The sequence below is a fragment of the Triticum urartu genome, chromosome 3A, assembly GCF_056163025.1.
Source record: "Triticum urartu cultivar PI428250 chromosome 3A, HENAU_Tu73, whole genome shotgun sequence".
NCBI classification, from domain to species: domain Eukaryota; kingdom Viridiplantae; phylum Streptophyta; class Magnoliopsida; order Poales; family Poaceae; genus Triticum; species Triticum urartu.
In genome coordinates, this window is record NC_141875.1 from 84,425,452 (window position 1) to 84,449,319 (window position 23,868).

The 23,868-nt window shown below is 44.4% G+C and overlaps 1 protein-coding gene across 1 annotated transcript; it reads left to right on the forward strand.

Annotated features, from left to right (window-relative positions):
• The first annotated feature begins 15,640 nt into the window (after positions 1–15,640).
• Positions 15,641–21,316, forward strand: LOC125542998 (DDT domain-containing protein DDR4). Its single transcript, XM_048706243.2, has 11 exons — positions 15,641–15,844; positions 15,937–16,047; positions 16,946–17,038; positions 17,124–17,161; positions 17,268–17,349; positions 17,483–17,589; positions 19,089–19,251; positions 19,329–19,418; positions 19,537–19,657; positions 20,091–20,133; positions 20,229–21,316. Exons 1-11 carry the CDS (start codon positions 15,698–15,700, stop codon positions 21,019–21,021), a joined length of 1,788 nt encoding a protein of 595 aa, XP_048562200.2. The 5' UTR covers positions 15,641–15,697; the 3' UTR covers positions 21,022–21,316.
• The last annotated feature ends 2,552 nt before the right edge of the window (positions 21,317–23,868 follow it).

Below are 23,868 nucleotides of genomic sequence, written 5' to 3' on the forward strand. Positions count from 1 at the left end.
TAGTTTGATAGCAAGATAATTTGTAACGAGCAAGTAACGATAGTACTAACAAAAGTGCAGCAAGGTAGCCCGATCCTTTTGAGGCAAAGGACATGCCAAAACGGTCTCTTATGATAAGCAAAGTGTTCTTGAGGGTACACAGGAATTTCATCTAGTCACTTTCATCATGTTAGTTTAATTCATGTTCGCTACTTTGATGATTTGATATGTGGGTGGACCGGTGCTTAGGTGTTATTCTTACTTGAACAAACCTCTACTTATGATTAACCCTCCCGCAAGCATCCGCAACTACAAGAAAAATATTAAGAATAAATTCTAACCATAGCATTAAACTTTTGGATCCAATCGGTCCCTTACGAAATAGCGCATAAACTGGGGTTTAAGTTTCTATCACTCTCGCAACCCATCATCTAACTGCTACTCCACAATGCATTCCCTTAGGCCCAAAATATGGTGAAGTGTCATGTAGTCAATGTTCACATGACACCACTAAGGGAATCACAACATACATACTATCAAAATATCGAACACATATCAAATTTACATGATTACTTGCAACATGATTTCTCCCGTGACCTCAAGAACAAAGGTGACTACTCACAAATGATAAACATGCTCATGATCAGAGGGGTATTAAATAGCATATTGGATCTGAACATATAATCTTCCACCAAATAAACCATATAGTAATCAACTACAAGATGTAATCAACACTACTAGTCACCCACAAGTACCAATCTATAGTTCCGGTAACAAGATTGGACACAAGAGATGAACTAGGGTTTGAGAGGAGATGGTGATGTTGAAGATGTTGATGGAGATTGCCCTCCCCAAGATGGGAGAGCTGTTGGTGATGATGATGACGATGATTTCCCCCTCCGGGAGGGAAGTTCCCCCGGCGGAATTGCTCCGCCGGAGGGCAAAAGTGCTCCTGCCCAAGTTCCGCCTCGAGGTGGCGGTGCTTCGTCCCGAAAGTCCTCCTCTTATTTTTTTTCTAGGTCAAAATGACTTATATACCAAAAGATGGGCACCGGAGGTGGGCCGAGGGGAGCACAACCCACTAGGGCGTGCCTGGGCTCCCTGGCATGCCCAGGTGGGTTGTGCCCACCTGGTAGGCCCCCTCTGGTACTTATTGGCTCCAATAATTCTTATATATTCCATAAAAAATCCTCGTGAAGTTTCAGCTTGTTTGGACTTGTGCAGAATAGGTAGCCTGACGTAGCTTTTCCAGGTCCAGATTTCCAGCTGCCGGAATCCTCCCCCTTGATGTGTACCTTGCAAATTATGAGAGAAAAAAGCATTAGAATTACTCCAAAAGGCATTATTATGGATAAAAACATTATAAATAATAGTAAGAAAACATGATGCAAAATGGACGTATCACCCCCATGCCAACATCGTCGGATACCATGCCCGCCAAGTGTTCAATCAAATGCCATTGAACTTCTTTTTACCTTCTCGTTGTTTCCCAAGTAAGTGCGATGGTGGGGTACTTGGTGTGGAGGATGGGTTATTGTGTGAAGTGTGGTTGGTCGTATCCGCAAAATTTTTAGGTATGAGACAAGGGAGCTCGACCTCTTGGCAAAACATGCATTCCTCGTTTCATAAGCAAAAGCACTTCGCGCCCTACAACTTGCACATGACCCATATATGCAATGTGAAGTTGCTAGCCCATCAGTGGTACACCATCTCCAACTTCGGCATGAAGTATTGTGGTGCAGTTGCACAAATGGAGAGAAGATGGCCACCGGGCGCATCAATCATGAAGAACGAAAGTTTTGCTTCTTGTTGCTCTACATGTTGGTCAATTCATTGATTCGATCAGTGTTTCAACTTGGTAATCATCACATTCTATAGACCGAATGTGATGTCGTGTTTTACCACTGAACCGAGGGCAAACCGTTTACATTCATACATTATCGGACGAAGCTCGAGGGGCACAATGTGTGGGATGACATGTGCAAATTCTAACTTGAGTATCGTTGAATTTGGAAACAATGGATTTGAAAAACTTGTTGAACATTTGGTTATCTCATATGTAATATTTATATTTGAACCATTTTTGTAGTATGGATATTTGCATGTTATTTTATGGATGAATTGTGCTACTTTCTATAATTATTTCGATTGTCACGGATTTAGAGAAAAACAAGCAAGGACGAGTGTTTAGGGGACATGGTCTGATAGCCGGCTCCTGTGTCCATGTTCACGGCCGAGCCTAGACTAGTCCGTGCACAAAAAGTGTGCCCGTTTTAGGGGACAATGTTAGTGATGAACTTATGAACGGAACATCGTTAGGAACAAAAAAATCATACCTCCAGGGCATCTCATTTATTTTTGTAGACGACCCACCCCTATTCTTTCAGGCAAATCAAATTCAAACCAATTATGTAAATTTATAAACCTTGATGAATGTTTGATGGGCCATGCCCTGTTACTAGCGGGGTTGTCATATGTAAGAAATGCAAATTGAAAATATCAATTTTGATGAAGACACTTTGGCTTGCCTACTCCAGATGGTCTGGTTAAGCAAAAATTGCAAAACATACAAGATAAGCTCACTAAAAAATGTTGTTATGGGAATGCCTGTCTCAAGTAGGCAAAAAAGTATTTGTTAAAATCCATTGATCGATCTTTGCATACATATATTTAGTAAGTGTCTTCAAATTACCTCTGGGTTGTGTGATGGCCTTGGTCAAATGGTCTGCAACTATTGGTGGGCTTGAGGAAAGAGAAGAGTAGTACACACCGAAATTCGTGGGAACAAATTATCAAACTAAAAGGAATGGGTGGCCTTGGCTTCCAAGACTCTTGACTTTTTAGTATGGCGTTGCTTTCTTGCCAAGCATGGTGCCTACCGACTATCCCATATAGTTTATGTGCCAGAGTTATAAGGGCTAAGTATTATCCTCATGACAGGCTCGAGGATATGGTGTTCACCAAAAATCCCCCGTCTTCATGGCAAAGTATATCTCATGGTATTGATTTGCTCAAAAAAAGGGGTTTAAGATGAACCAATACCGATGGTACTAAAATTATGATCTGGAGGGACCGATGGATACTTCAGAAGCCTGATTTCAAGATCTTCTCCCTTAAGGGCGGTTGCCGCCATCGCTAGGTATATGAACTTGTGAACTTGAGTGGGACATGGAACACATAGCCAATTTGCCAGTATTTCCACTCGATGTCGAAGATAATTTGAAGATCAAGACCTTCGATGGGAATCCTGACAATTTCATTGCCTGGGCTTGTGAGAAATCTAGAACTTCACTGCATGTAGTGCCTACTATCTCGCTTTGAAGAAATGTACCAAGTCGATCAATGTGCATCTAGTTCTATGTCTAATGGTAACTGGACTATGTGGTTGGCCATATGGGGCTACAATCTGCTCCATGGTGAATTTTTTCTCCTGCATACTTGCAATAGACTCTTCCGACCTGGCTTCTACAACACTCTAGGAACCTCAAGCCCTCTGATGATTGCCCGCTTCTGGTGCGAAGCCTGAAGATCATATAATGCATTGTGCAAATGCACTTTGTCTTGAGTATTGTGTCATTCTATGGATAGAACTTGGAGCTTGTCTCACGTCGTCGAGCTAAAAAATATTGGACCGGAGTGGGTGCTCCATACTACATGTGAGATGGCAAAGCACCAAGGGTGAAATTTCTTATGCTATTTTAGAAGATTTGTGTTGGAAATATGCCCTAGAGGCAATAATAAATTGGTTATTATTATATTTCCTTGTTCATGATAATCGTTTATTATCCATGCTAGAATTGTATTGATAGGAAACTCAGATACATGTGTGGATACATAGACAACACCATGTCCCTAGTAAGCCTCTAGTTGACTAGCTCGTTGATCAATAGATGGTTACAGTTTCCTGACCATGGACATTGGATGTCGTTGATAACGGGATCACATCATTAGGAGAATGATGTAATGGACGAGACCCAATCCTAAGCCAAGCACAAAGATCGTGTAGTTCGTATACTAAAGCTTTTCTAATGTCAAGTATCATTTCCTTAGACCATGAGATTGTGCAACTCCCGGATACCGTAGGAATGCTTTGGGTGTACCAAACGTCACAACGTAACTAGGTGGCTATAAAGGTTCACTACAGGTATCTCCAAAAGTGTCTGTTGGGTTGGCACGAATCGAGACTGGGATTTGTGACTCTGTGTAAACGGAGAGGTATCTCTGGGCCCACTCGGTAGGACATCATCATAATGTGCATAATGTGATCAAGGAGTTGATCACGGGATGATGTGTTACGGAACGAGTAAAGAGACTTGCCGGTAACGAGATTGAACAAGGTATCGGGATACCGACGATCGAATCTCGGGCAAGTATCGTACCGATGCACAAAGGGAATTGTATACGGGATTGATTGAATCCTTGACATCGTGGTTCATCCGATGAGATCAACGTGGAGCATGTGGGAGCCAACATGGGTATCCAGATCCCGCTGTTGGTTATTTACCGGAGAGTTGTCTCGGCCATGTCTGCATGACTCCCGAACCCGTAGGGTCTACACACTTAAGGTTCGATGACGCTAGGGTTATAGGGAAAGTATGTACGTGGTCACCGAATGTTGTTCGGAGTCCCGGATGAGATCCCGGACGTCACGAGGAGTTCCGGAATGGTCCGGAGGTAAAGATTTATATATGGGAAGTCATCATACGGTCACCGGAATAGTTCGGGGGGTTACCGGTATTGTACCGGGACCACTGGAGGGGTTCCGGGGGTCCACCGGGAGGGTCCACCTGCCCCGGAGGGCCCTATGGGCTGTGTGCGGAGAGGGACCAGCCCCTTAGTGGGTTGGGCGCCTCCCCCCTAGGGCCCATGCGCCTAGGGTTTGGGGGAACCCTAAAGGGGGGGCGCCCCCCTTGCCTTGGGGGGCAAGGCAACCCCCCTGGCCGCCGCCCCCTCCTTAGATTGGATCTGAGGGGGCCGGTCCCCCTCTCCCTTACCCCTATATATATGTGGGGGGTGGGAGGGCAGCCGCACCCAAGTTCTGGCGCAGCCCTCCCCCTCTCCCAAGTCCCCCTCCTCTTCCGCGGTGCTTGGCGAAGCCCTGCGGGATTGCCACGCTCCTCCTTCACCACCACGCTGTCGTGCTGCTGCTGGATGGAGTCTTCCCCAACCTCTCCTTCTCCCCTTGCTAGATCAAGGCGTAGGAGACGTCACCGGGCTGCACGTGTGTTGAACACGGAGGCGCCGTGGTTCGGCGCTTAGATCGGAATCAACCGCGATCTGAATCGCTACGAGTACGACTCCTTCATCCGCGTTCTTGCAACGCTTCCGCTTAGCGATCTACAAGGGTATGTAGATGCACTCTCCTTCCCCTCGTTGCTAGATTACTCCATAGATTGATCTTGGTGATGCCTAGAAAATTTTAAATTTCTACTACAATCCCTAACAGTGGCATCATGAGCTAGGTCTATGCGTAGTTTCTATGCACGAGTAGAACACAAAGCAGTTGTGGGCATCGATACTGCCAATTTGCTTGCCGTTACTAGTCTTATCTTGATTCGGCGGCATCGTGGGATGAAGCGGCCCGGACCGACCTTACACGTACGCTTACGTGAGACTGGTTCCACCGACTGACATGCACTAGTTGCATAAGGTGGCTAGCGGGTGTCTGTCTCTCCCACTTTAGTCGGATCGGATTCGATGAAAAGGGTCCTTATGAAGGGTAAATAGAAATTGGCATATCACGTTGTGGTTTTGGCGTAGGTAAGAAACGTTCTTGCTAGAAACCTATAGCAGCCACGTAAAAACTTGCAACAACAATTAGAGGACGTCTAACTTGTTTTTGCAGCATATGCCTTGTGATGTGATATGGCCAAAAGGATGTGATGAATGATATATGTGATGTATGAGATTGATCATGTTCTTGTAATAGGAATCACGACTTGCATGTCGATGAGTATGACAACCGGCAGGATCCATAGGAGCTGTCTTAATTTATTTATGACCTGCGTGTCAACATAAACGTCATGTAATTACTTTACTTTATTGCTAAAGCGTTAGTCATAGTAGTAGAAGTAATAGATGACGAGACAACTTCAAGAAGACACGATGATGGAGATCATGATGATGGAGATCATGGTGTCATGCCGGTGACAACGATGATCATGGAGCCCCGAAGATGGAGATCAAAAGGAGCAAAATGATATTGGCCATATCATGTCACTATTTGATTGCATGTGATGTTTATCATGTTTTACATCTTATTTGCTTAGAACGACGGTAGCTTAAATAAGATGATCCCTCACTAAAATTTCAAGAAAAGTGTTCCCCCTAACTGTGCACCGTTGCGAAGGTTCGTCGTTTCGAAGCACCACGTGATGATCGGGTGTGATAGATTCTAACGTTCGAATACAATGGGTGTTGACGAGCCTAGCATGTACAGACATGGCCTCGGGACACATGCGAAACACTTAGGTTGACTTGACGAGCCTAGCATGTACAGACATGGCCTCGGAACACGGAAGACCGAAAGGTCGAACATGAGTCGTATAGAAGATACGATCAACATGAGATGTTCACCGTTGATGGCTAGTCCGTCTCACGTGATGATCGGACATGGCCTAGTCGATTCGGATCATGTTTCACTTAGATGACTAGAGGGATGTCTATCTGAGTGGGAGTTCATTAAATAATTTGATTAGATGAACTCAATTATCATGAACATAGTCTAAATTGTCTTCGCAAATATGTTGTAGATAAATAGCTCATGTTCTAGCTCCCTGTTTCAATACGTTCCTAGAGAAAGATTAAGTTGAAAGATATTGTAAGCAATGATGCGGACTAGGTCTGTAGTCCGAGGAGTGTCCTCACTGCCACATAGAAGGCTTACGTCTTTAATGCACCGCTCGATGTGCAAACCCCTACAACGTCATCTGTGGATGTTGTGAACACCTGACAGACACATCCTGATGACTACATGATAGTTTAGTGCACCATACTTTATGGCTTAGAATCGGCATTCCAATGACGTTTTGAACGCCATAGAACATATGTTCCAAGAGCTGAAATTGGGATTTCAGGCTCATGCCCGTGTTGAGAGGTGTGAGACCTCTGACAAGTTCTTTTGCCAACAAGATGGAGGAGAATAGCTCAGCTAATGAGCATGTGCTCAGAATGTCTGGGTGCTACAATCACTTAAATCAAGTGGGAGTTAAACTTCCAGATAAGATAGTGATTGATAGAGTTCTCTAGCCACTATCACTAAGCTACTAGATCTTCGTGATGAACTATGACATGCAAGGGATGGAGTTGATCCCGGAGCTGTTCGCGGTGCTTAAGACCACAAAAGGTAGAAATCAAAGAAGGAGCATCAAGTGTTGATGGTTTAACAAGACCACTGGTTTCAAGAAGGGCAAGGGCTAGAAGGGAAACTTCATGGATGGAAACCAGTTGCCGCTCCAGTGAAGGAACCCAAGGTTGAACCCAAACCCGAGACTGAGTGCTTCTATTGTAAGGGGAACGGTCACTGGTAGCGGAATTACCCCAAATGCATGGTAGATAAGAAGGCTGGCAACTTCAACAAAGTATATACGTGTTATTAATGTGTACCTCACTAGTACTCCTGGTAGCACCTGGGTATTGGATACCGGTTCAGTTACTATTATTGGTGACTTGAAGCGAAAGCTATGGACTAAACGAAGACTGGCTAAGGGCAAGGTGACGATGTGTGTTGGAAGTGTTTCCAAAGTTGATGAGATCACCATCGCATACTCCATCTGCCTTCGGGATTAGTATTGAACCTAGATAAATGTTATCAGGTGTCTACGTTGAGCATGAATATGATTAGATCATGTTCATTGCAATACGGCTATTCATTTAAATTAGAGAATAATGGTTATTCTGTTTACATGAATGATACCTTTCATGGTCATGCACCCTATGTGGATGGTTCATTGAATCTCGGTCGTGGTGATACACATGTTCACGCCAAAAGATGTAGAGTTAATAATGATAGTACCACTTTCTTGTGGCACTGCCGCTTAGGTCGTATTGGCGTAAGATGCATGAAGAAACTCCATATCGATGGATGTTTGGAGTCACTTGATTTGGAATCGCTTGACACATGAGAGCCATGCCTCATGGGCAGGATGACTAAGACCCCGTTTTCAGGTACAATGAAACGGGCAAGTGACTTGTTGGAAATCATACATGCAGATGTGTGTGATCCAATGAGAATTGAAGCGTGCGGTGGATATCGCTATTTTCTCATCTTCACTGACGATTTGAGTAGGTATAGGTATATTTACTTAATGAAGCACAAGTCTGAAACGTTTGAAAAGTTCAAGCGATTTCAGAGTGAAGTTAAGAATCATCATAACAAGAAGATCAAATTCCTACGATCTGATCAATGAGAATTTCTGAGTTATGACTTTGGCAAACACTTAAGACATTGTGGAATTGTTTCACAGTTGAAGCCACCTGGAACACCACAGGGTAATGGTGTACCCGGACGTCATAAACGAACCTTATGAGATATGGTGCGATCTATGATGTCTCTTACCGATCTACCGTTTTCATTTTGAGGTTATGCGTTAGAGACAGCTGCAGTCACTTTAGATAGGACACCATCTAAGTCCGTTGAGATGACGTCGTAAGAATATGGTTTGCCAAGAAACCAAAGTTGTGTTTCTTAATGTTTGGGGCTGTGATGCTTAAGGCTTCAGCCGGAGAAGCTCGAACCCAAAGCGGACAAACACATCTTCATAGGATACCCAAGGGTGACAGTTGGGTATACCTTCTATCTCAGATCCGAGGGCAAATTGTTTGTCGCTTAGAACGGGTCCTTTCTCGAGAAGGAGTTTCTCTTGAAAGAATTGAGTGGGAGGAAGATAGAACTTGATGAGGTTGTCGAACCTTTACTTCAACCAGAGAGTGATGCAACACAGAAAGATGTTTTCTGTGGCGCCTACGTCTGTTGAATAGGAAGTTAATGATAGTGATCATGAAGCTTCAGATCAAGTTGCTATCGAACCTCGTAGGTCGACAAGGATATGTACTACTCCTAAGTGGTACGGTAATCCTGTCTTAGATATCATGTTGTTAGACAACAATGAAACTACGAGCTATGGAGAAGTGATGGTGGGCCCATATTCCGACAAATGGTAGGAGCCATGAAATCCGAGATAGGATCCATATATCAGAACAAAGTATGGACTTTGGTGGACTTGCCCGATGATCGGCAAGCCATTGAGATAAATGGATCTTTAAGAAGAAGACGGACGTGGGCGGTAATGTTACCGTCTATGAAGCTAGACTTGTGGGAAAGAGTCTTTTCACAAGTTCAAAGAGTTGACTACGATGAGAATTTCTCACCCGTAGCGATGCTTAAGTCCGTCGGAATCATGTTAGCACTAGCTGTATTTTTCGATTATGAAATCTTACAAATGGATGTCAAAACAAGTTTTATTACCAAGTTTTCGTAAGAAAAGTTGTATGTGATACAATAAAAGGTTTTGTCGATCCTAAGGATGCTAAAAGGTATGCTGGCTCCAGCAATCCTTCTATGGACTACAGCAAGCATCTCGGAATCGGGATATATGTTTTGATGGAGTGACCAAAGCTTTTAGGTTTATACAATGTTTGCTAGAAACTTGTATTTACAAGAAAGTGAGTGGGAGCACTACAACATTTCTGATAAGTATATGTGGATGACATATTGTAGATCCAAAATAATGTAGAATTTCTGGAAAGCATAAACGGTTGTTTGAAGAGTGTTTTTCAAAGGAAGACCTGGATAAAGCTGCTTACATATTGGGCATCAAGATCTATAGAGATAGAACAAGATGCCTGATGATACTTTCAAAGAACGCACACCTTGACATGTTTTTGAAGGAGTTCAAAATAGATCATTCAAAGAAGGGGTTCTTACCTGAGTTGTAAGGTGTGAAGTTGATTAAGACTCAAAGATTGACCACGGCAGAAGAAAGAGGAAGGACGAAGGTCGTCCCCTATGCTCTTGTCATAGACCCTATACGGTATGCCATGCTGAGTACCGCACCTGATGTGTGCCTTGCCACATGTCTGGCAAGAGGGTACAAAGGTGATCTAGGTTTGGATCACCAGATAGCAGTCAAAATTATCCTTAGAGGAATAAGGAAATGTTTCTCGGTTATGGAGGTGATAAAGAGTTTGACATAAAGAGTTACGTCGATGCAAGCTTAACACCTATCCGGATAGCTCTGAGTAGAGATACCGGATACGTATAATGGAGCAATAATTTGGAATAGCTCCAAGTGGAACGTGGTAGCAGCATCTACGATATAAAGTTTTGCGAAATACATAGGGATCTGAATATGGCAAGACCCGTTGACTACAACCTCTCTCACAAGCATAACATGATCAAACCCAGAACTCATTGAGTATTAATCACATAGTGATGTGAACTAGATTAGTGACTCTAGTAAACTCTTTGGATGTTGGTCACATGGCGATGTGACCTATGAGTGTTAATCACATGGCAATGTGAACTAGATTATTGACTCTAGTGCAAGTGGGAGACTGTTGGAAATATGCCCTAGAGGCAATAATAAATTGGTTATTATTATATTTCCTTGTTCATGATAATCGTTTATTATCCATGCTAGAATTGTATTGATAGGAAACTCAGATACATGTGTGGATACATAGACAACACCATGTCCCTAGTAAGCCTCTAGTTGACTAGCTCGTTGATCAATAGATGGTTACAGTTTCCTGACCATGGACATTGGATGTCGTTGATAACGGGATCACATCATTAGGAGAATGATGTAATGGACAAGACCCAATCCTAAGCCTAGCACAAAGATCGTGTAGTTCGTATGCTAAAGCTTTTCTAATGTCAAGTATCATTTCCTTAGACCATGAGATTGTGCAACTCCCGGATACCGTAGGAATGCTTTGGGTGTACCAAACGTCACAACATAACTGGGTGGCTATAAAGGTTCACTACAGGTATCTCCGAAAGTGTCTGTTGGGTTGGCACGAATCGAGACTGGGATTTGTGACTCCGTGTAAACGGAGAGGTATCTCTGGGCCCACTCGGTAGGACATCATCATAATGTGCACAATGTGATCAAGGAGTTGATCACGGGATGATGTGTTACGGAACGAGTAAAGAGACTTGTCGGTAACGAGATTGAACAAGGTACCGGGATACCGACGATCGAATCTCGGGCAAGTATCGTACCGATGCACAAAGGGAATTGTATACGGGATTGATTGAATCCTTGACATCGTGGTTCATCCGATGAGATCATCGTGGAGCATGTGGGAGCCAACATGGGTATCCAGATCCCACTGTTGGTTATTTACCGGAGAGTTGTCTCGGCCATGTCTGCATGACTCCCGAACCCGTAGGGTCTACACACTTAAGGTTTGATGACGCTAGGGTTATAGGGAAAGTATGTACGTGGTCACCGAATGTTGTTCGGAGTCCCGGATGAGATCTAGGACGTCACGAGGAGTTCCGGAATGGTTCGGAGGTAAAGATTTATATATGGGAAGTCATCATACGGTCACCGGAATAATTCGGGGGGTTACCGGTATTGTACCGGGACCACTGGAGGGGTTCTGGGGGTCCACCGGGAGGGTCCACCTGCCCCGGAGGGCCCTTTGGGCTGTGTGTGGAGAGGGACCAGCCCCTTAGTGGGTTGGGCGCCTCCCCCCTAGGGCCCATGCGCCTAGGGTTTGGGGGAACCCTAAAGGGGGGGGCGCCCCCTTGCCTTGGGGGGCAAGGCAACCCCCCTGGCCGCCACCCCCTCCTCAGATTGGATCTGAGGGGGCCGGCCCCCCTCTCCCTTGCCCCTATATATATGTGGGGGGTGGGAGGGCAGCCGCACCCAAGTTCTGGCTCAGCCCTCCCCCTCTCCCAAGTCCTCCTCCTCTTCCGCGGTGCTTGGCGAAGCCCTGCAGGATTGCCACGCTCCTCCTTCACCACCACACCATCGTGCTGCTGCTGGATGGAGTCTTCCCCAACCTCTCCTTCTCCCCTTTCTGGATCAAGGCGTAGGAGACGTCACCGGGCTGCACGTGTGTTGAACGCGGAGGCGCCGTGGTTCGGCGCTTAGATCGGAATCAACCGCGATCTGAATCGCTACGAGTACGACTCCTTCATCCGCGTTCTTGCAACGCTTCCGCTTAGCGATCTACAAGGGTATGTAGATGCACTCTCCTTCCCCTCATTGCTATATTACTCCATAGATTGATCTTGGTGATGCGTAGAAAATTTTAAATTTCTACTACGATCCCTAACAATTTGGTACATCGAAAACGAGATAATTCATTCGAAGCCACCACCTTATGTATCAAATATGCTACTTTGTTGCCATATCTCATTTCCGATGTTAGTTGAACTGGGTCAAGATCATGATGTGGTAAAGAGGAAAGATGTCATTACTGAGCTTGAATCTTTAGCTCACAATCATATAAATTAAATGTGTGTTTAGATATACAACTTCTTCAATGAATTATATCCAAAAGAACCTCTCATTTAATACGGTTTATGAGAGAGTAGTTTTCTTGGTTTCGATGCTAAGACCTATATATAGATTAAGATGTAGCAATACTCCCCTTCATTAAATATGGTGTCAACCCAGATTTTTAACGAAGTGACATGTTTTTTTATCTATATTACACATTAGAGCATTGGGACTGCCCTTATTACTTCTACCCGAGGTTTGGCTGGAATGAGATCCTCTGACTTATCAAGGGATGTCAGGGTAGCTACAGTAGGCTGCCATTCCTTCCTTGCATTCCATGAACATTACTCTAAAGCAAAAATTTACCAACAGTAATTTGTTCGGCTACGTGTGGCAATATTTCCCTCTAACCAATGGCATGACAAGGTGCTACGTCTCCCGGGCAAAGGTACAATTAATTAACTACGTATACCACAAACCATACACCATCAGCTTTTTTGCATGATATGCACCGGTGAATTGTTTTCTCCTAAGAAAATGGCCAAGCAAAGAAAACCGATAGTGTTGGGGATCTCGGACGCAGTAGTACAACAAGCATTCATACACTCTTTCTTGCATACAAAGAATAGTTTGTTTGGAGTAGAATGTTTAAGAGGATCTTTACAATACCCTGGTACCCCGTAAAGAGATTTAAAGTAACAATATAATCAAACTTTCATTTAAAAGATATGTTATACTTTTCATCGAACACCCCATGATTTCTCGGCATGTCTATCTGATCAGATGTCCCTTTTCATCTTGATCGAAAATACCCCTGCCGTCTCCTCTCCAGATGGAATAATGGCATGACAAAATCATGTTTTGAATTGGTGTACCTAGTACTTTGGTCGCTAATACAATGTGAAATGACAAGGATCTAAGCAAGCTTCTTGGCATCACCATGGTGACCAACGACGTTGTACTGATGCTACACATGAGCGCTGGACTAAACATTCCTAGCAATCAAACTCGTTATTATTCTTGATGGCATGTTGGTAGTTCATCACTTTAATGAGTTCGTTTATGCTGTTCGTGATGGCATGTTGGCAATTAGACATGGATCATTGGATTAAACTTTGGTGTTTGGTTTGCAACCACACTTATGGCAAGATTATTTCCTGTATTTTATGTATTTTAGGCCTTACTTGTAATTTACTTGGAAACATGTGGCAAGAAATTCCTCAAGTGTGGTAAATTGTGGCACCAGTTTGATTGGCTATCCTTAGGCATGTATGGCAAGAAAATATGGAAAATACCGAGAAACTTAGTATATAAGCTAAACATACCCATGATCTTATATAAGTTGGCCATCTGGTACCTGCTTGTAGTGTAGGCCGTCATGCGAAAATGTCCATCAAGGGCGAGGCGATAAGTAGAGCGGACAAAGAAGATGTCCTCCGCTATGAAGCCTAGGCCAAGACGTCCTCAAGGAAATGCGGCAACAACTTGATCTTGAGTATCTCATCAAAGTCGAGCAGCATGAAGTCTCGACATAGAAGTTCAACATTCCATGCATCATTCTCGTCGAGGATCTCATACACCCGGATGAGGCGGAAGTTTCCACGTGCAGAAGTCGGTCGGTATGACGTTGCTCGTTGTAGCCACGGGTCGTGCCAGATGCAGACCTACTTGTCGGCGCCAATTGTCACAATAGGCCCTTCTTTAGCACATTCGAACTGTGTTGGGTTGTCTGCTAGGTAGACGAAGTGTTTCCCGCGAACACGATATCCTCAAGGCGTCCGTTAGGATAATATTTGGCCTTTTACCTAAGCACACAATCTATCCTACATTGTGAGTAGGCGCTAGGCTTGCCAAGCTAGCAAAGCTTGGTTGAACATCCAAAAAATCCCGAAATCTGAAGATACCCATGTGCTTTGGTTGGCTAAGAGACTCCCATGACTTCCAGTGCATCTTACATTTGTTGTTTGCCGACCCTAGTCGGTTGTTCCCCACCATGCATGTAAGGTCATCACGCACAAACATAGAGAGTTAAGACCCCGCGTATGTAGGAATGGCCTGATTGATCACTTTTGATCATGATCCTATTTACCCACTAGTGAATTTTTCCTGTAATTTTTGAATATTCTTCATTAAGACCCTGCGTATGTAGGAATGGTCTAATTGACCACTTTTGATAAAGACCTATTTACTTTGCTAGTGATTTTTTCTTGTAATTTTGAATCTTCTTCATATGCATGCCACCCTTTGGTGTAGACAATTCCATGAATCTGACTTCAAAATCCATACTATCAACTTGTAAAAGACAACGTACTTCTTGTTGAACAAGGGGAGTCAATTAGGTCCAAACACGATGGAGCATTTGGCATGATCTATGACTTGCCTTATTGCCAACACATAGCCACCAATGGTTCCTTGATATATATATATATATGTGTGTGTGTGTGTGTGTGTGTGTGTGTGTGTGAAAATAAGACTGTGTCCTCGGTGAAGAGAAGATGAACACCTCGAGCGCACGAGTGCACCCCTTCACTGGCTCAATGGCGTTCACCAACACACCTTGTCTTAGGAGAGCGGAAAGATCGCCAGTCACAAAAGAGGAATAAAAAAAGGAGAGATGAAATCACCTGATGTAACCTACGTGACCGAGGAAACGAATCCAAAAGGGCTCATTCATAACAAATGATTGGGTTATCATTAGGATAGAAAAGCATGCTCAGTGATACAAGATTGCTTTTCAGAAATGTTTGCGGGAATATGCCCGTGTGAGATCTAAGTTTGAATATCAAGTTGTGAGGAATACATCGGTGAAACCGATTTCGATTTAGACGCTTGGGGTCTAAAATAATGATATTTTAAAATTTCAAAAAATGTTCACTATGGACGGAGGGAGTATTAGGGCGCTCATGGATTATTGTTTTAGATTTATCTAGATACAGATGTATGTAGCCATATTTTAATGTTAGATACATCTGTATCTAAATAAATATGAACAATTTTTCTGGACGGAGGTAATAAAATGCTACGAAAACCTTCAATCAGTTTCTATCCAAATATAGGCCCCTGTCCATACTAATAAATCCATGCCTTTGTCAGGGTTCAAAACGAAATGTGTGGCCGCTTTGTGTGAGAAAAAAAACCCTATAATACCCAACCACTCGCAAGCGCCGCTTACCCGTGTGCGCCTCGACTCTTCCCCGCCCTCCGTCCCGCCTCCACCCCCGAATTCTCCCCCCTTCCCGCCCACCCAACGCTCCCCCGGCCCCATGGCCTCGCCGGCGAAGCGCCCGAAGCACTCGTCGCCGGGGAAGCGCCCGGAGATGCCGCCCCCTGCGGAGGAAGGCCCCGCGGAGGATCCCCGCCTGCTCCTCCGCCGCCGCTGGGAGTTCGCCTCCGTTCTCCACTTCCTCCAGGTGAGCGCGGCCTCGTCTAGGGTTTCCGTCTCCCCTTTTGCCATCTGTTGGTTTTCCGCTTCGCGTCGGCGTAATCGGGTGAGGATTTGCAGGTCTTCGAGCCGGTGATCGAGGCGAACCTGGGGCTCTCGGCCGACGAGATCGAGACGGCGCTCATCGCCAACAACGACGACCTCGCTCGCATCCACATTGCCCTTTTGAAGGTTTTCGTCGCCCGCATAATTTTTATTCCGAGTTTGCGTGGGTCGTGGGTCGCAGAGCGCGTGCAAGCACTTTGCTGATCTGATTTGGTCCGGCCAACAGTGCGATTGATTGTTTGCGCAGAGATCAGATGCATCGTGGCATGTCGAAATAGTCTAGGTTTGGAGTGCCTAGTATGCTTTGTTTTAAGCTGATGCAATCTGATTCACACACAAAAAAAAACTAAAAACTGATGCAATCTATAAAAAAGATTTAGCATTCATTTTCCTTATAATTTTTTGTTTTCTATCATGTAAACCGATTACTGTGAACATGAGGTATTGATGTTAATTTTTGTGAAACAAGGTGGCCTGATTGGTTTCATATTCTTGTTATGAATGCGTGTTTGACTTTGGAATTATTACCAGGCGCCAATATATCTGGCATAGAGCTAAAACAGCATCTTATTCACTGATCAACGTCTTTCACCAAATCATCAAGATGTCTGTCCACCTATTATTTTCTAAATAAATTACTCTTCTTTTATGTACTCAAGTTTCATACCTGTCATTCCAGAAAATATGTTGCCAAGTGCATATCTTCTACCAACTATATGTCTATAGTAACTGTGTCTTAGCCCCCCCCCCCCCCCCCCCGATCTTCTAGTGCAGTCAGCATTTCTCAACAGGACATGTGTGGGGCACCTTCATTGTTTATGTATTTGTACCAAATGTTTGTGTTGCTTATTGTATAATACATGGCCTACGCATCTGCAGAAAAATCGATTTTATGTCCCTACAACTATTTTAGTTTGGTACATTTTGCTTCTGACATATTGAAGTATCACCTCTTTTTTTTGTCGTACGATGCCATGTTTCTCTGTGATGTTGTTCACTAACTTATAGTGGTCAAATGTATCAGGGAATACCACCAGTTAACAAAAAACTCAAACTCAATGTTGATGATGGATGGGTGATAGCAACTGCCAAGAAACTATCCGACTGGTGGTCATGGGTAGGTTGCTAGTACATATTGCTTGGCCTTTTTACTATTGTAAATAAAATAGATTATTCCAGACCTTACTAAGTTTTGGTTTCAGGTCGCTGAAGGGGAAAACCCATTCGAAAAAAATCGTGGGTATGCATCATCATATTGTTAATAAGGCTCTGTGTGTTGTACTCTTTATTGATTTTTCATCACTACTTTATTGATTTTTCATCACTATAACCCTTTATTGGTGCAGTAAGGAAGTTGAGACGTTTAAGGAGCAGGATCCAGTGAGCCGTTTATTTATACTCAAAGCGCTTTGTGAAGTTCGCTTAGAGGTATTGCTTTTGTGAGACATGTTCTTAATCGCTGAAGTTTTAGCCAGCTGAGCATTTACACATGTTAAATATCAACAAGTTTCCTTGAGTGTTTTACACATGGTAGATTGATATTATTTTTTCTATATTTCAGCAAGATGATGCAGTATGCTACATAACTGATGAAATGAAGAAAGGAGTTAGTATTGACAACTTTAGGAAAGATAAGTTAGGGAGTGCTAGTGATGGGGCTATATACTGGTCAGTATTCCTCTTTCCTTTTCGTTACATTTTCCATAATCTATCATCTTCGGTCACTTTTATTCGCATTTGAGTTTTTTGGTATTACTATAACAGTAAGCTCAGACAGAAAGGTCTTGTTACCCTAATGGGAGGAAACCTAATATGCCCATTCCATAAATTTTAAACCCTTCCATGCACACGTCGGCCACGACATGGGCCGGGGTTGCTCATTTAATAGTCCTTACTCCTCAAGCTCACTTCTTAAATCCGTTTCTGCATATTCCAAAATTGCAATCACAACTTCCAAAACAGAAGTTGATGCAATCTTTGATATTCATGGCTTGACTCAAGATTATTAAGTCATCGCGTTGTCGCCATTTTGTTTGGGTGCTCTGACGTGGACGACTGGGAGCAATGCCCAGGATTTATCAGTTAGGTGGGTGCCCAGAAATTAATGGTGTCGCCTCAGCTAACTGTGTCACTTGACCAGGGGGGAATTGATGGCGTAAACTTGAGTTTTGGCACAAGAATGGGTGAATACATTGGATCTGGGCGGGACGCCACCGGCGTGTCCGAGTCGCTTGCGGACAGAGACGGGGAGCTGTGCAGCTGCTGGAGTGGCAGTAGGGATGGGGTTGTTGGCTGTAGGGGCGGCATGACAGGAGCATACGGGGAAGAGACTGAGCTGGGCGATGCGGTAGAAGGGAGCTAGGTTGGAGGGAGAGGCTGAGAGGCACGGAGAGCTGCTAGGGTTTCTGTTAGCTTATGTAGTCCAGGTTGTTGGGCCTAATGGGTTGGCTCTGGGATACCTATTGGGCCTAACTTTTGACATAATGTTGGAATTTGCTACCATATGGGGTATAATTTCATATTTCTTGCCATGTGATATATTACTCCCTCCGTTCCATATTAATTGTCGCTGATTTAGTACAGCTTTGTACTAAATCAGCGGCAATTAAAATGGAACAGAGGGAGTGCTTATTATTATTTTCATGGAGCACCTAATTGTCGCCGTGCCGGGCGCCATGTCGACTCAACTTGCCTTGACTCAGCAACATGAAAACTTTGGCTTGATTCTGTTGGACAGTTGAAAGACTTGGATTGCACCATAAGCTGTTGCCATAGATATAGTCCATATTTGTCTTGGTTTTCCTTGTGCTTTTTAAAGCATAGATATAGATGACCAAATTGAGATGGTCAGCTGTCAGGCAAGCAATTTGCTAGTTGCTACTAATGCAAATTGGATGACTGTTCTAAAACTCGATAGGGACGAACGTGGCTGACTGATAAGGATTTACTCCTCCATCCTTGGTATTGCCCTTCTTGGTTTTCAAATACCCACCTACTGTATTTCTAATATGACACATACGCTTCATTTAAAGTGATGCTGGGTTGGACCTTGAATCTTTTCATCTCGTGTTTGTTTTCTGTCCATTGCACATTCCAGAAAAGTTATTGATTGCCCCCTTTGTATCTTTTGTTGTCTTGCTGACACTTCTTAATTTTTCTGCTTGAAGGTATGTTGGGGACTCAACTATTGGACATAGATTATACAAAGAAGATGTATTGGTTGGTTTTAAGAATAACTGGAAGGGGAAGGATGGCCGTTTGACAAAACCAGTTACCAATATTCAGTGGGAAACAGTTGCAACTAACCTTGATGAGTTTCTTGAGATATCAGTTACGTTTCCTGCTGAGATGTTCTTCATGTGCATTTCACTTTTTTAGTACCGATATTTGACATGTGATGTTTACAGGAGAAGTTATGCAGCAAGGGTCGATCTGAAGCTACCATTGGGGAGCATCTTAAGGAAAATATTGTTCCAGCTGTGGAGAAGTTCCAGAAGGTAAGTTCTACCCTAGTTGCATTTTTTGTTATGTTTGCATCTGTCTATCCTTGGCAACAGATTTTACTTTTGCGCTGATGGTTTAGCACAGCATTTTTACCTGTTCTTTAACTTGCAGAAGAAAGAGAGGGACTTGAAACGTCGGCAGCAGAAGAATGAGCGTTTGGAACGTTTAGCTTTTGCTAATGTTTTCCAAACCCGTTCATTGCGCGAACGTAAAGCTGTCAGCTACGATTACTGTAAGGAGCATTTCTATTCCACAACCTTAGCTACAGATGAAAAAAAAACACTCTAAATTTCCAGTAGTAGATGAATAATTGCAATTTTAATGAAACCTTGTCACAATTGTTCCTTACATTAGCAATATCTTTTGGTTTCATGGCCTGCAGCTTGGTTGTTATATTAAAACTTGTGTTCTTTTGGCATCCCTCGTTTATGTAATCAAATTTATGCATTCATCAATATGCTTTTACTGGCTCTGATAGTCAGAGGCAAATTAGGGGAGTTGGAGCACTGATTCTACTGTATTTGTTATTTGCAATATGTGATGTAGGTTGCTTCCATTCCAATTTTGTAGAAGTTTATATCTTGACCTTTAATTAAAATTATTTATATTTTGTGATCACCTGCTATCCTTTTGACGTCGACACCATGTGTTTGTTTTCTGTGCAGCTGATTATGATCGTCGCATAAACGAGGCAATAAAAGCTACAGCGTAAGTTCAAACAATTCCACTGCTGTTTTCCCCTAGTTTCTTAGTAAATACTATAGTGGTGCATATGTGAAAAGAATCTACCTACTTGGATGCAGGAAAGGAAAGGAAGCTGATTCAGGCAAGGAGGCGGCAAAAAAGGAAAAGCAAGTTCCTCGTCAGGCAGACAACAGAACTGATATAGGTGCTGACATCGAGCATAATGAAGACAGAGAACAGGAGGATGCCAAGGAGGACCTAGACGATCTTAGTTCTGGCGACGATGAAGTCTCAGACTATGATGACAAGGATGACGGCTCCTCCAGCAGCGATGGAGACACTGATGCTTCTGACTCCCACGAGAGCAACTCGGATGAGGAGGTTATTGTACCACGCAAGAGGACCCGCCTTGCTGCCCAGGCTCTTGCTAGCAAGCAGTTTCGACCAGGGGTTCGTCGGAGTCGAAGAAACATGAAAGGTTCTGATGAAGAGATGGTGCACCCAGGCGAGGTGACTCCTGAAGCTATGACAAAGAAAACAACGAGGCAAAGACCGACGCCCATCTCCAAGCAGTTCTCTATGTCAGGCTCTGAAGATGGCTCTGAAGAAGATCATCATTCAGAGTCAGCTGCAGATTCCGAGGAGGAACCTGATGATGGCTCCAAAGATGATCATCATTCAGAGTCATCTGCAGATTCTGAGGAGGAACCTGAAGATGGCTCCGAAGAAGATCATCATTCAGAGTCAGCTGCAGAATCTGAGGAGGAACCTGAAGATGGCTCCAAAGATGATCATCATTCAGAGTCAGCTGCAGATTCTGAGGAGGAACCTGAAGATGGCTCCAAAGATGATGATCATCATTCAGAGTCAGCTGCAGATTCCGAGGAGGAATCTGACTCTGAGTCGTCTTAGAGATGAGTATATGTGCATCTCTTTAGCATTTTGTGCTATGGATGGAAGGAAGTTGGCGAGTTCGATAGGTTTAGGGCCCTCGCCGGCTTCCACTTATACCAGCTCGGGGTAGTGGGAATCAGACAGACAATACCCGAGTTTTATCTTCGCTTTTCTTGGCCGAAGAATTGCCTGGTTGTCTTCAGAGTCCTGGGAAATACCTGTGTATGCTTTGTTGTTGTGATTGTACATACTTGTCGTGTTGCCAGACGGTTCACTTAAGTTATGTTTTACTATGAAACTTTAAACTGATCAAGCATGACTCTGCTTATGATGCGTGTTGTTGCAAGGTCTAGGGTAAGGTAGTGATGACGAGGAATGACAGATAAGAGGCATGCTGCCATGCTCCCTCTGCAGGAGGATGTGTGTCTCGTGGAGGAGCCCAATGACAGAGGAGGAAGCCCCTGCCGCAAGGGGATAATGGAGCAGGAGCAGTGTGGAGACTTGGAGTGGAGCGCACATAGGTGGTAGTTGCCCGTACCCCGACTCCCTCCCCAGGAGAAAAATGCGATTGTGGGCAGGCGGTTTCTCTCGGTGAAAGCCGGCGAGGGCGTGGTTTCCTCCGCCCCTGCTCGCTGCTTCGGCTGCGGGTGAAGGAGGGGGATCCCATTCCTTTCCTGTGGTTTTTTCATACGCGGGTGTGGTGGCGACGGAAGGATGAGGACAATTCCACGCCGAACAAGGTTGTCTTGGTTTTCTCCAGTGCTTCTCACCATGACGACACTCTCCATGACGGCGTTGAGAAGCGGATGGTCTCGTCTTCCCACCGTCCGGTTGGGGCGGAGATTAGGCCTTCTTTTCCTCTCCATTTTCCGAATTCGTGGTTCGACGGTTGTGGCTCTCGCGCTTTTCCCGGCTACGTCTGTGGGATGCGGCGGTTTTGTGTCCAGGTTAGCATGGGATGTTCCTGCCGTAGTGACATGTCCCTTGTAACGGGTTAGGATCCTTTGATGTAGCGTATCATGCAGTACGGTCACTGTCATATGGACCCGGTTTCATGTTGTCATCCGCACTACAGTACGATACAGTACTACAGAGGATCTCAACCCCTTTATAACATGAATGTTCGTTAACTTAGAAACTCTTTATGAAGATGGTGTTAAGTGTCACGCTGGATTTTTTTTTAAATAACAGAATTTCTGCATTCACTAAAATAAGAGTTCATCACCTAATGAAGGAAAACCGAGCGAAAATCAGATTGTCCAAATAATTATGAAGAACCGGATGAAAAAACCATCACAACCACTAAGCAGCACACATACCACTCCAAAAAGGACCACGTCGGGACAGCCCAGGCGTTATCGTCATCGCTTCGATAGAGGCGTCATCGCTATCCCTAAACTCTGAGCAAATGACTCCGACTTCGTCGTACGCAGTCGTTGACACAACCCACATCATAGCAGACGCGTGAAGCTGAATGAAAATCTGCGCCAAAACTTAGCCACCAGCAACCAGATAGCGCAACTTCAACTCTGATGGAGAACTTTGAAGGACAAAACCAATCACAGCTGGCGCCACGAAAAATCACTGAACGGGCCACCAATTTTTTTCCACCGGTTGTTCTTCTTTGTCAACGCTACTAAGGACCTGACGATTCGCCTACTTAATGGATGAAAGAACATGAGAAAAGGTTCTAAATTAAAATAAAAGGCTAGAAAGTCTAGTACAATACAGTCAAAGTCAGCGGCTGGGTTTGCCTAGCCTCGCCTATTCATTTTTGTAGGCGAGTGAGTTAGCGAAGAGGTATAGGAATAAGAGAGTGTCGGTGTGTATGTAGCTTTCATTCTACGTTTGACTCCACAAAAACAAACAAAACAAAATTTCGGTGTATGTCGGGTCTCATCCTCCATCAAGGTGACGCTGGATATTGGCTACAACTGTTAGCTTCGGTGTATGCAAGGATTTGTACGGGCTTTCTTATTCCATGTCCTGGGGTCCTTTGCATAGTTTTCAAGACATTTGTCAACTCTTAATTTTTCTAAAGTTGTTGTGTGTTCCGTGTGTTTGCTTTTTGCCAAAAAATTATCGTGCTTGTCAACTAAACTAGTCATTCTGACAACTAAAATTAAAAATATTCGATTTGTCATGATAAAAGATCTGACGTTTGGATTTTATCATTTTCATTGATTAATGATGCGTGCGGTTTACTAAAATGTAAAAACCGCTGCTCCAAGTGCAATCGCCATGGAGAGGGGAGGAGAGGCGCTGGTGGTGGAGGATGAGGCGGCCGTCCGAGCCGCCTATGAGAGCGACACGTGGGCAGTGGCGCTTAGGGCTAACGATCTTGGGCAGGATTGGGAGACGTCAACCTAGTTCTTCAATTAACTGGGCCTGACCACGAACATGTCAAGAGACCTTCAGAACGAACATGGATGAAACGACACGAACAGGCGATTCACCTACGAATCTAACTGATTCCAACTAGCTACAGAGATACAAAAGTAATAGAATCCCTTTTTTTTTCCTCGCTAAAGATCTACACAAAGATGAGGCCACACGAACATGAATTCTCCTAGCTGCCGACTGTCGTCCGTCGACCGATCGACCGATCAGTGCACGAGGTAGGTGACGGCGAGCGCGGCGGCCATGAGCAGGTACGCCACGGCCTGGTCGACCCTCCTGCCGTCGCCGGCCACGGCCGCCAACCCCTCCGCCTTCCTCGCCCCGCCCTGCGCCGCGCCGGCAGCGGGCGCGTCGACGTTCGCCGCGCGAGCCATCGCCTGATGACCGACGAACGATCCGCTCCGAAAATCGGCTCGACGGTGGAGTCCTTCCCTTCCCTGTGAGCCGCCGACGCAGAAGAAGGTT

Excerpts from the sequence above, each read along its gene's own strand:
- LOC125542998 (XM_048706243.2), top strand. The coding sequence starts at position 15,698 with ATGGCCTCGCCGGCGAAGCGCCCGAAGCACTCGTCGCCGGGGAAGCGC. Across the intron at positions 17,162-17,267 it reads CCATTCGAAAAAAATCGTGG|TAAGGAAGTTGAGACGTTTA; the intron begins GTATGCATCATC and ends TTATTGGTGCAG. Across the intron at positions 20,134-20,228 it reads GAGGCAATAAAAGCTACAGC|GAAAGGAAAGGAAGCTGATT; the intron begins GTAAGTTCAAAC and ends ACTTGGATGCAG.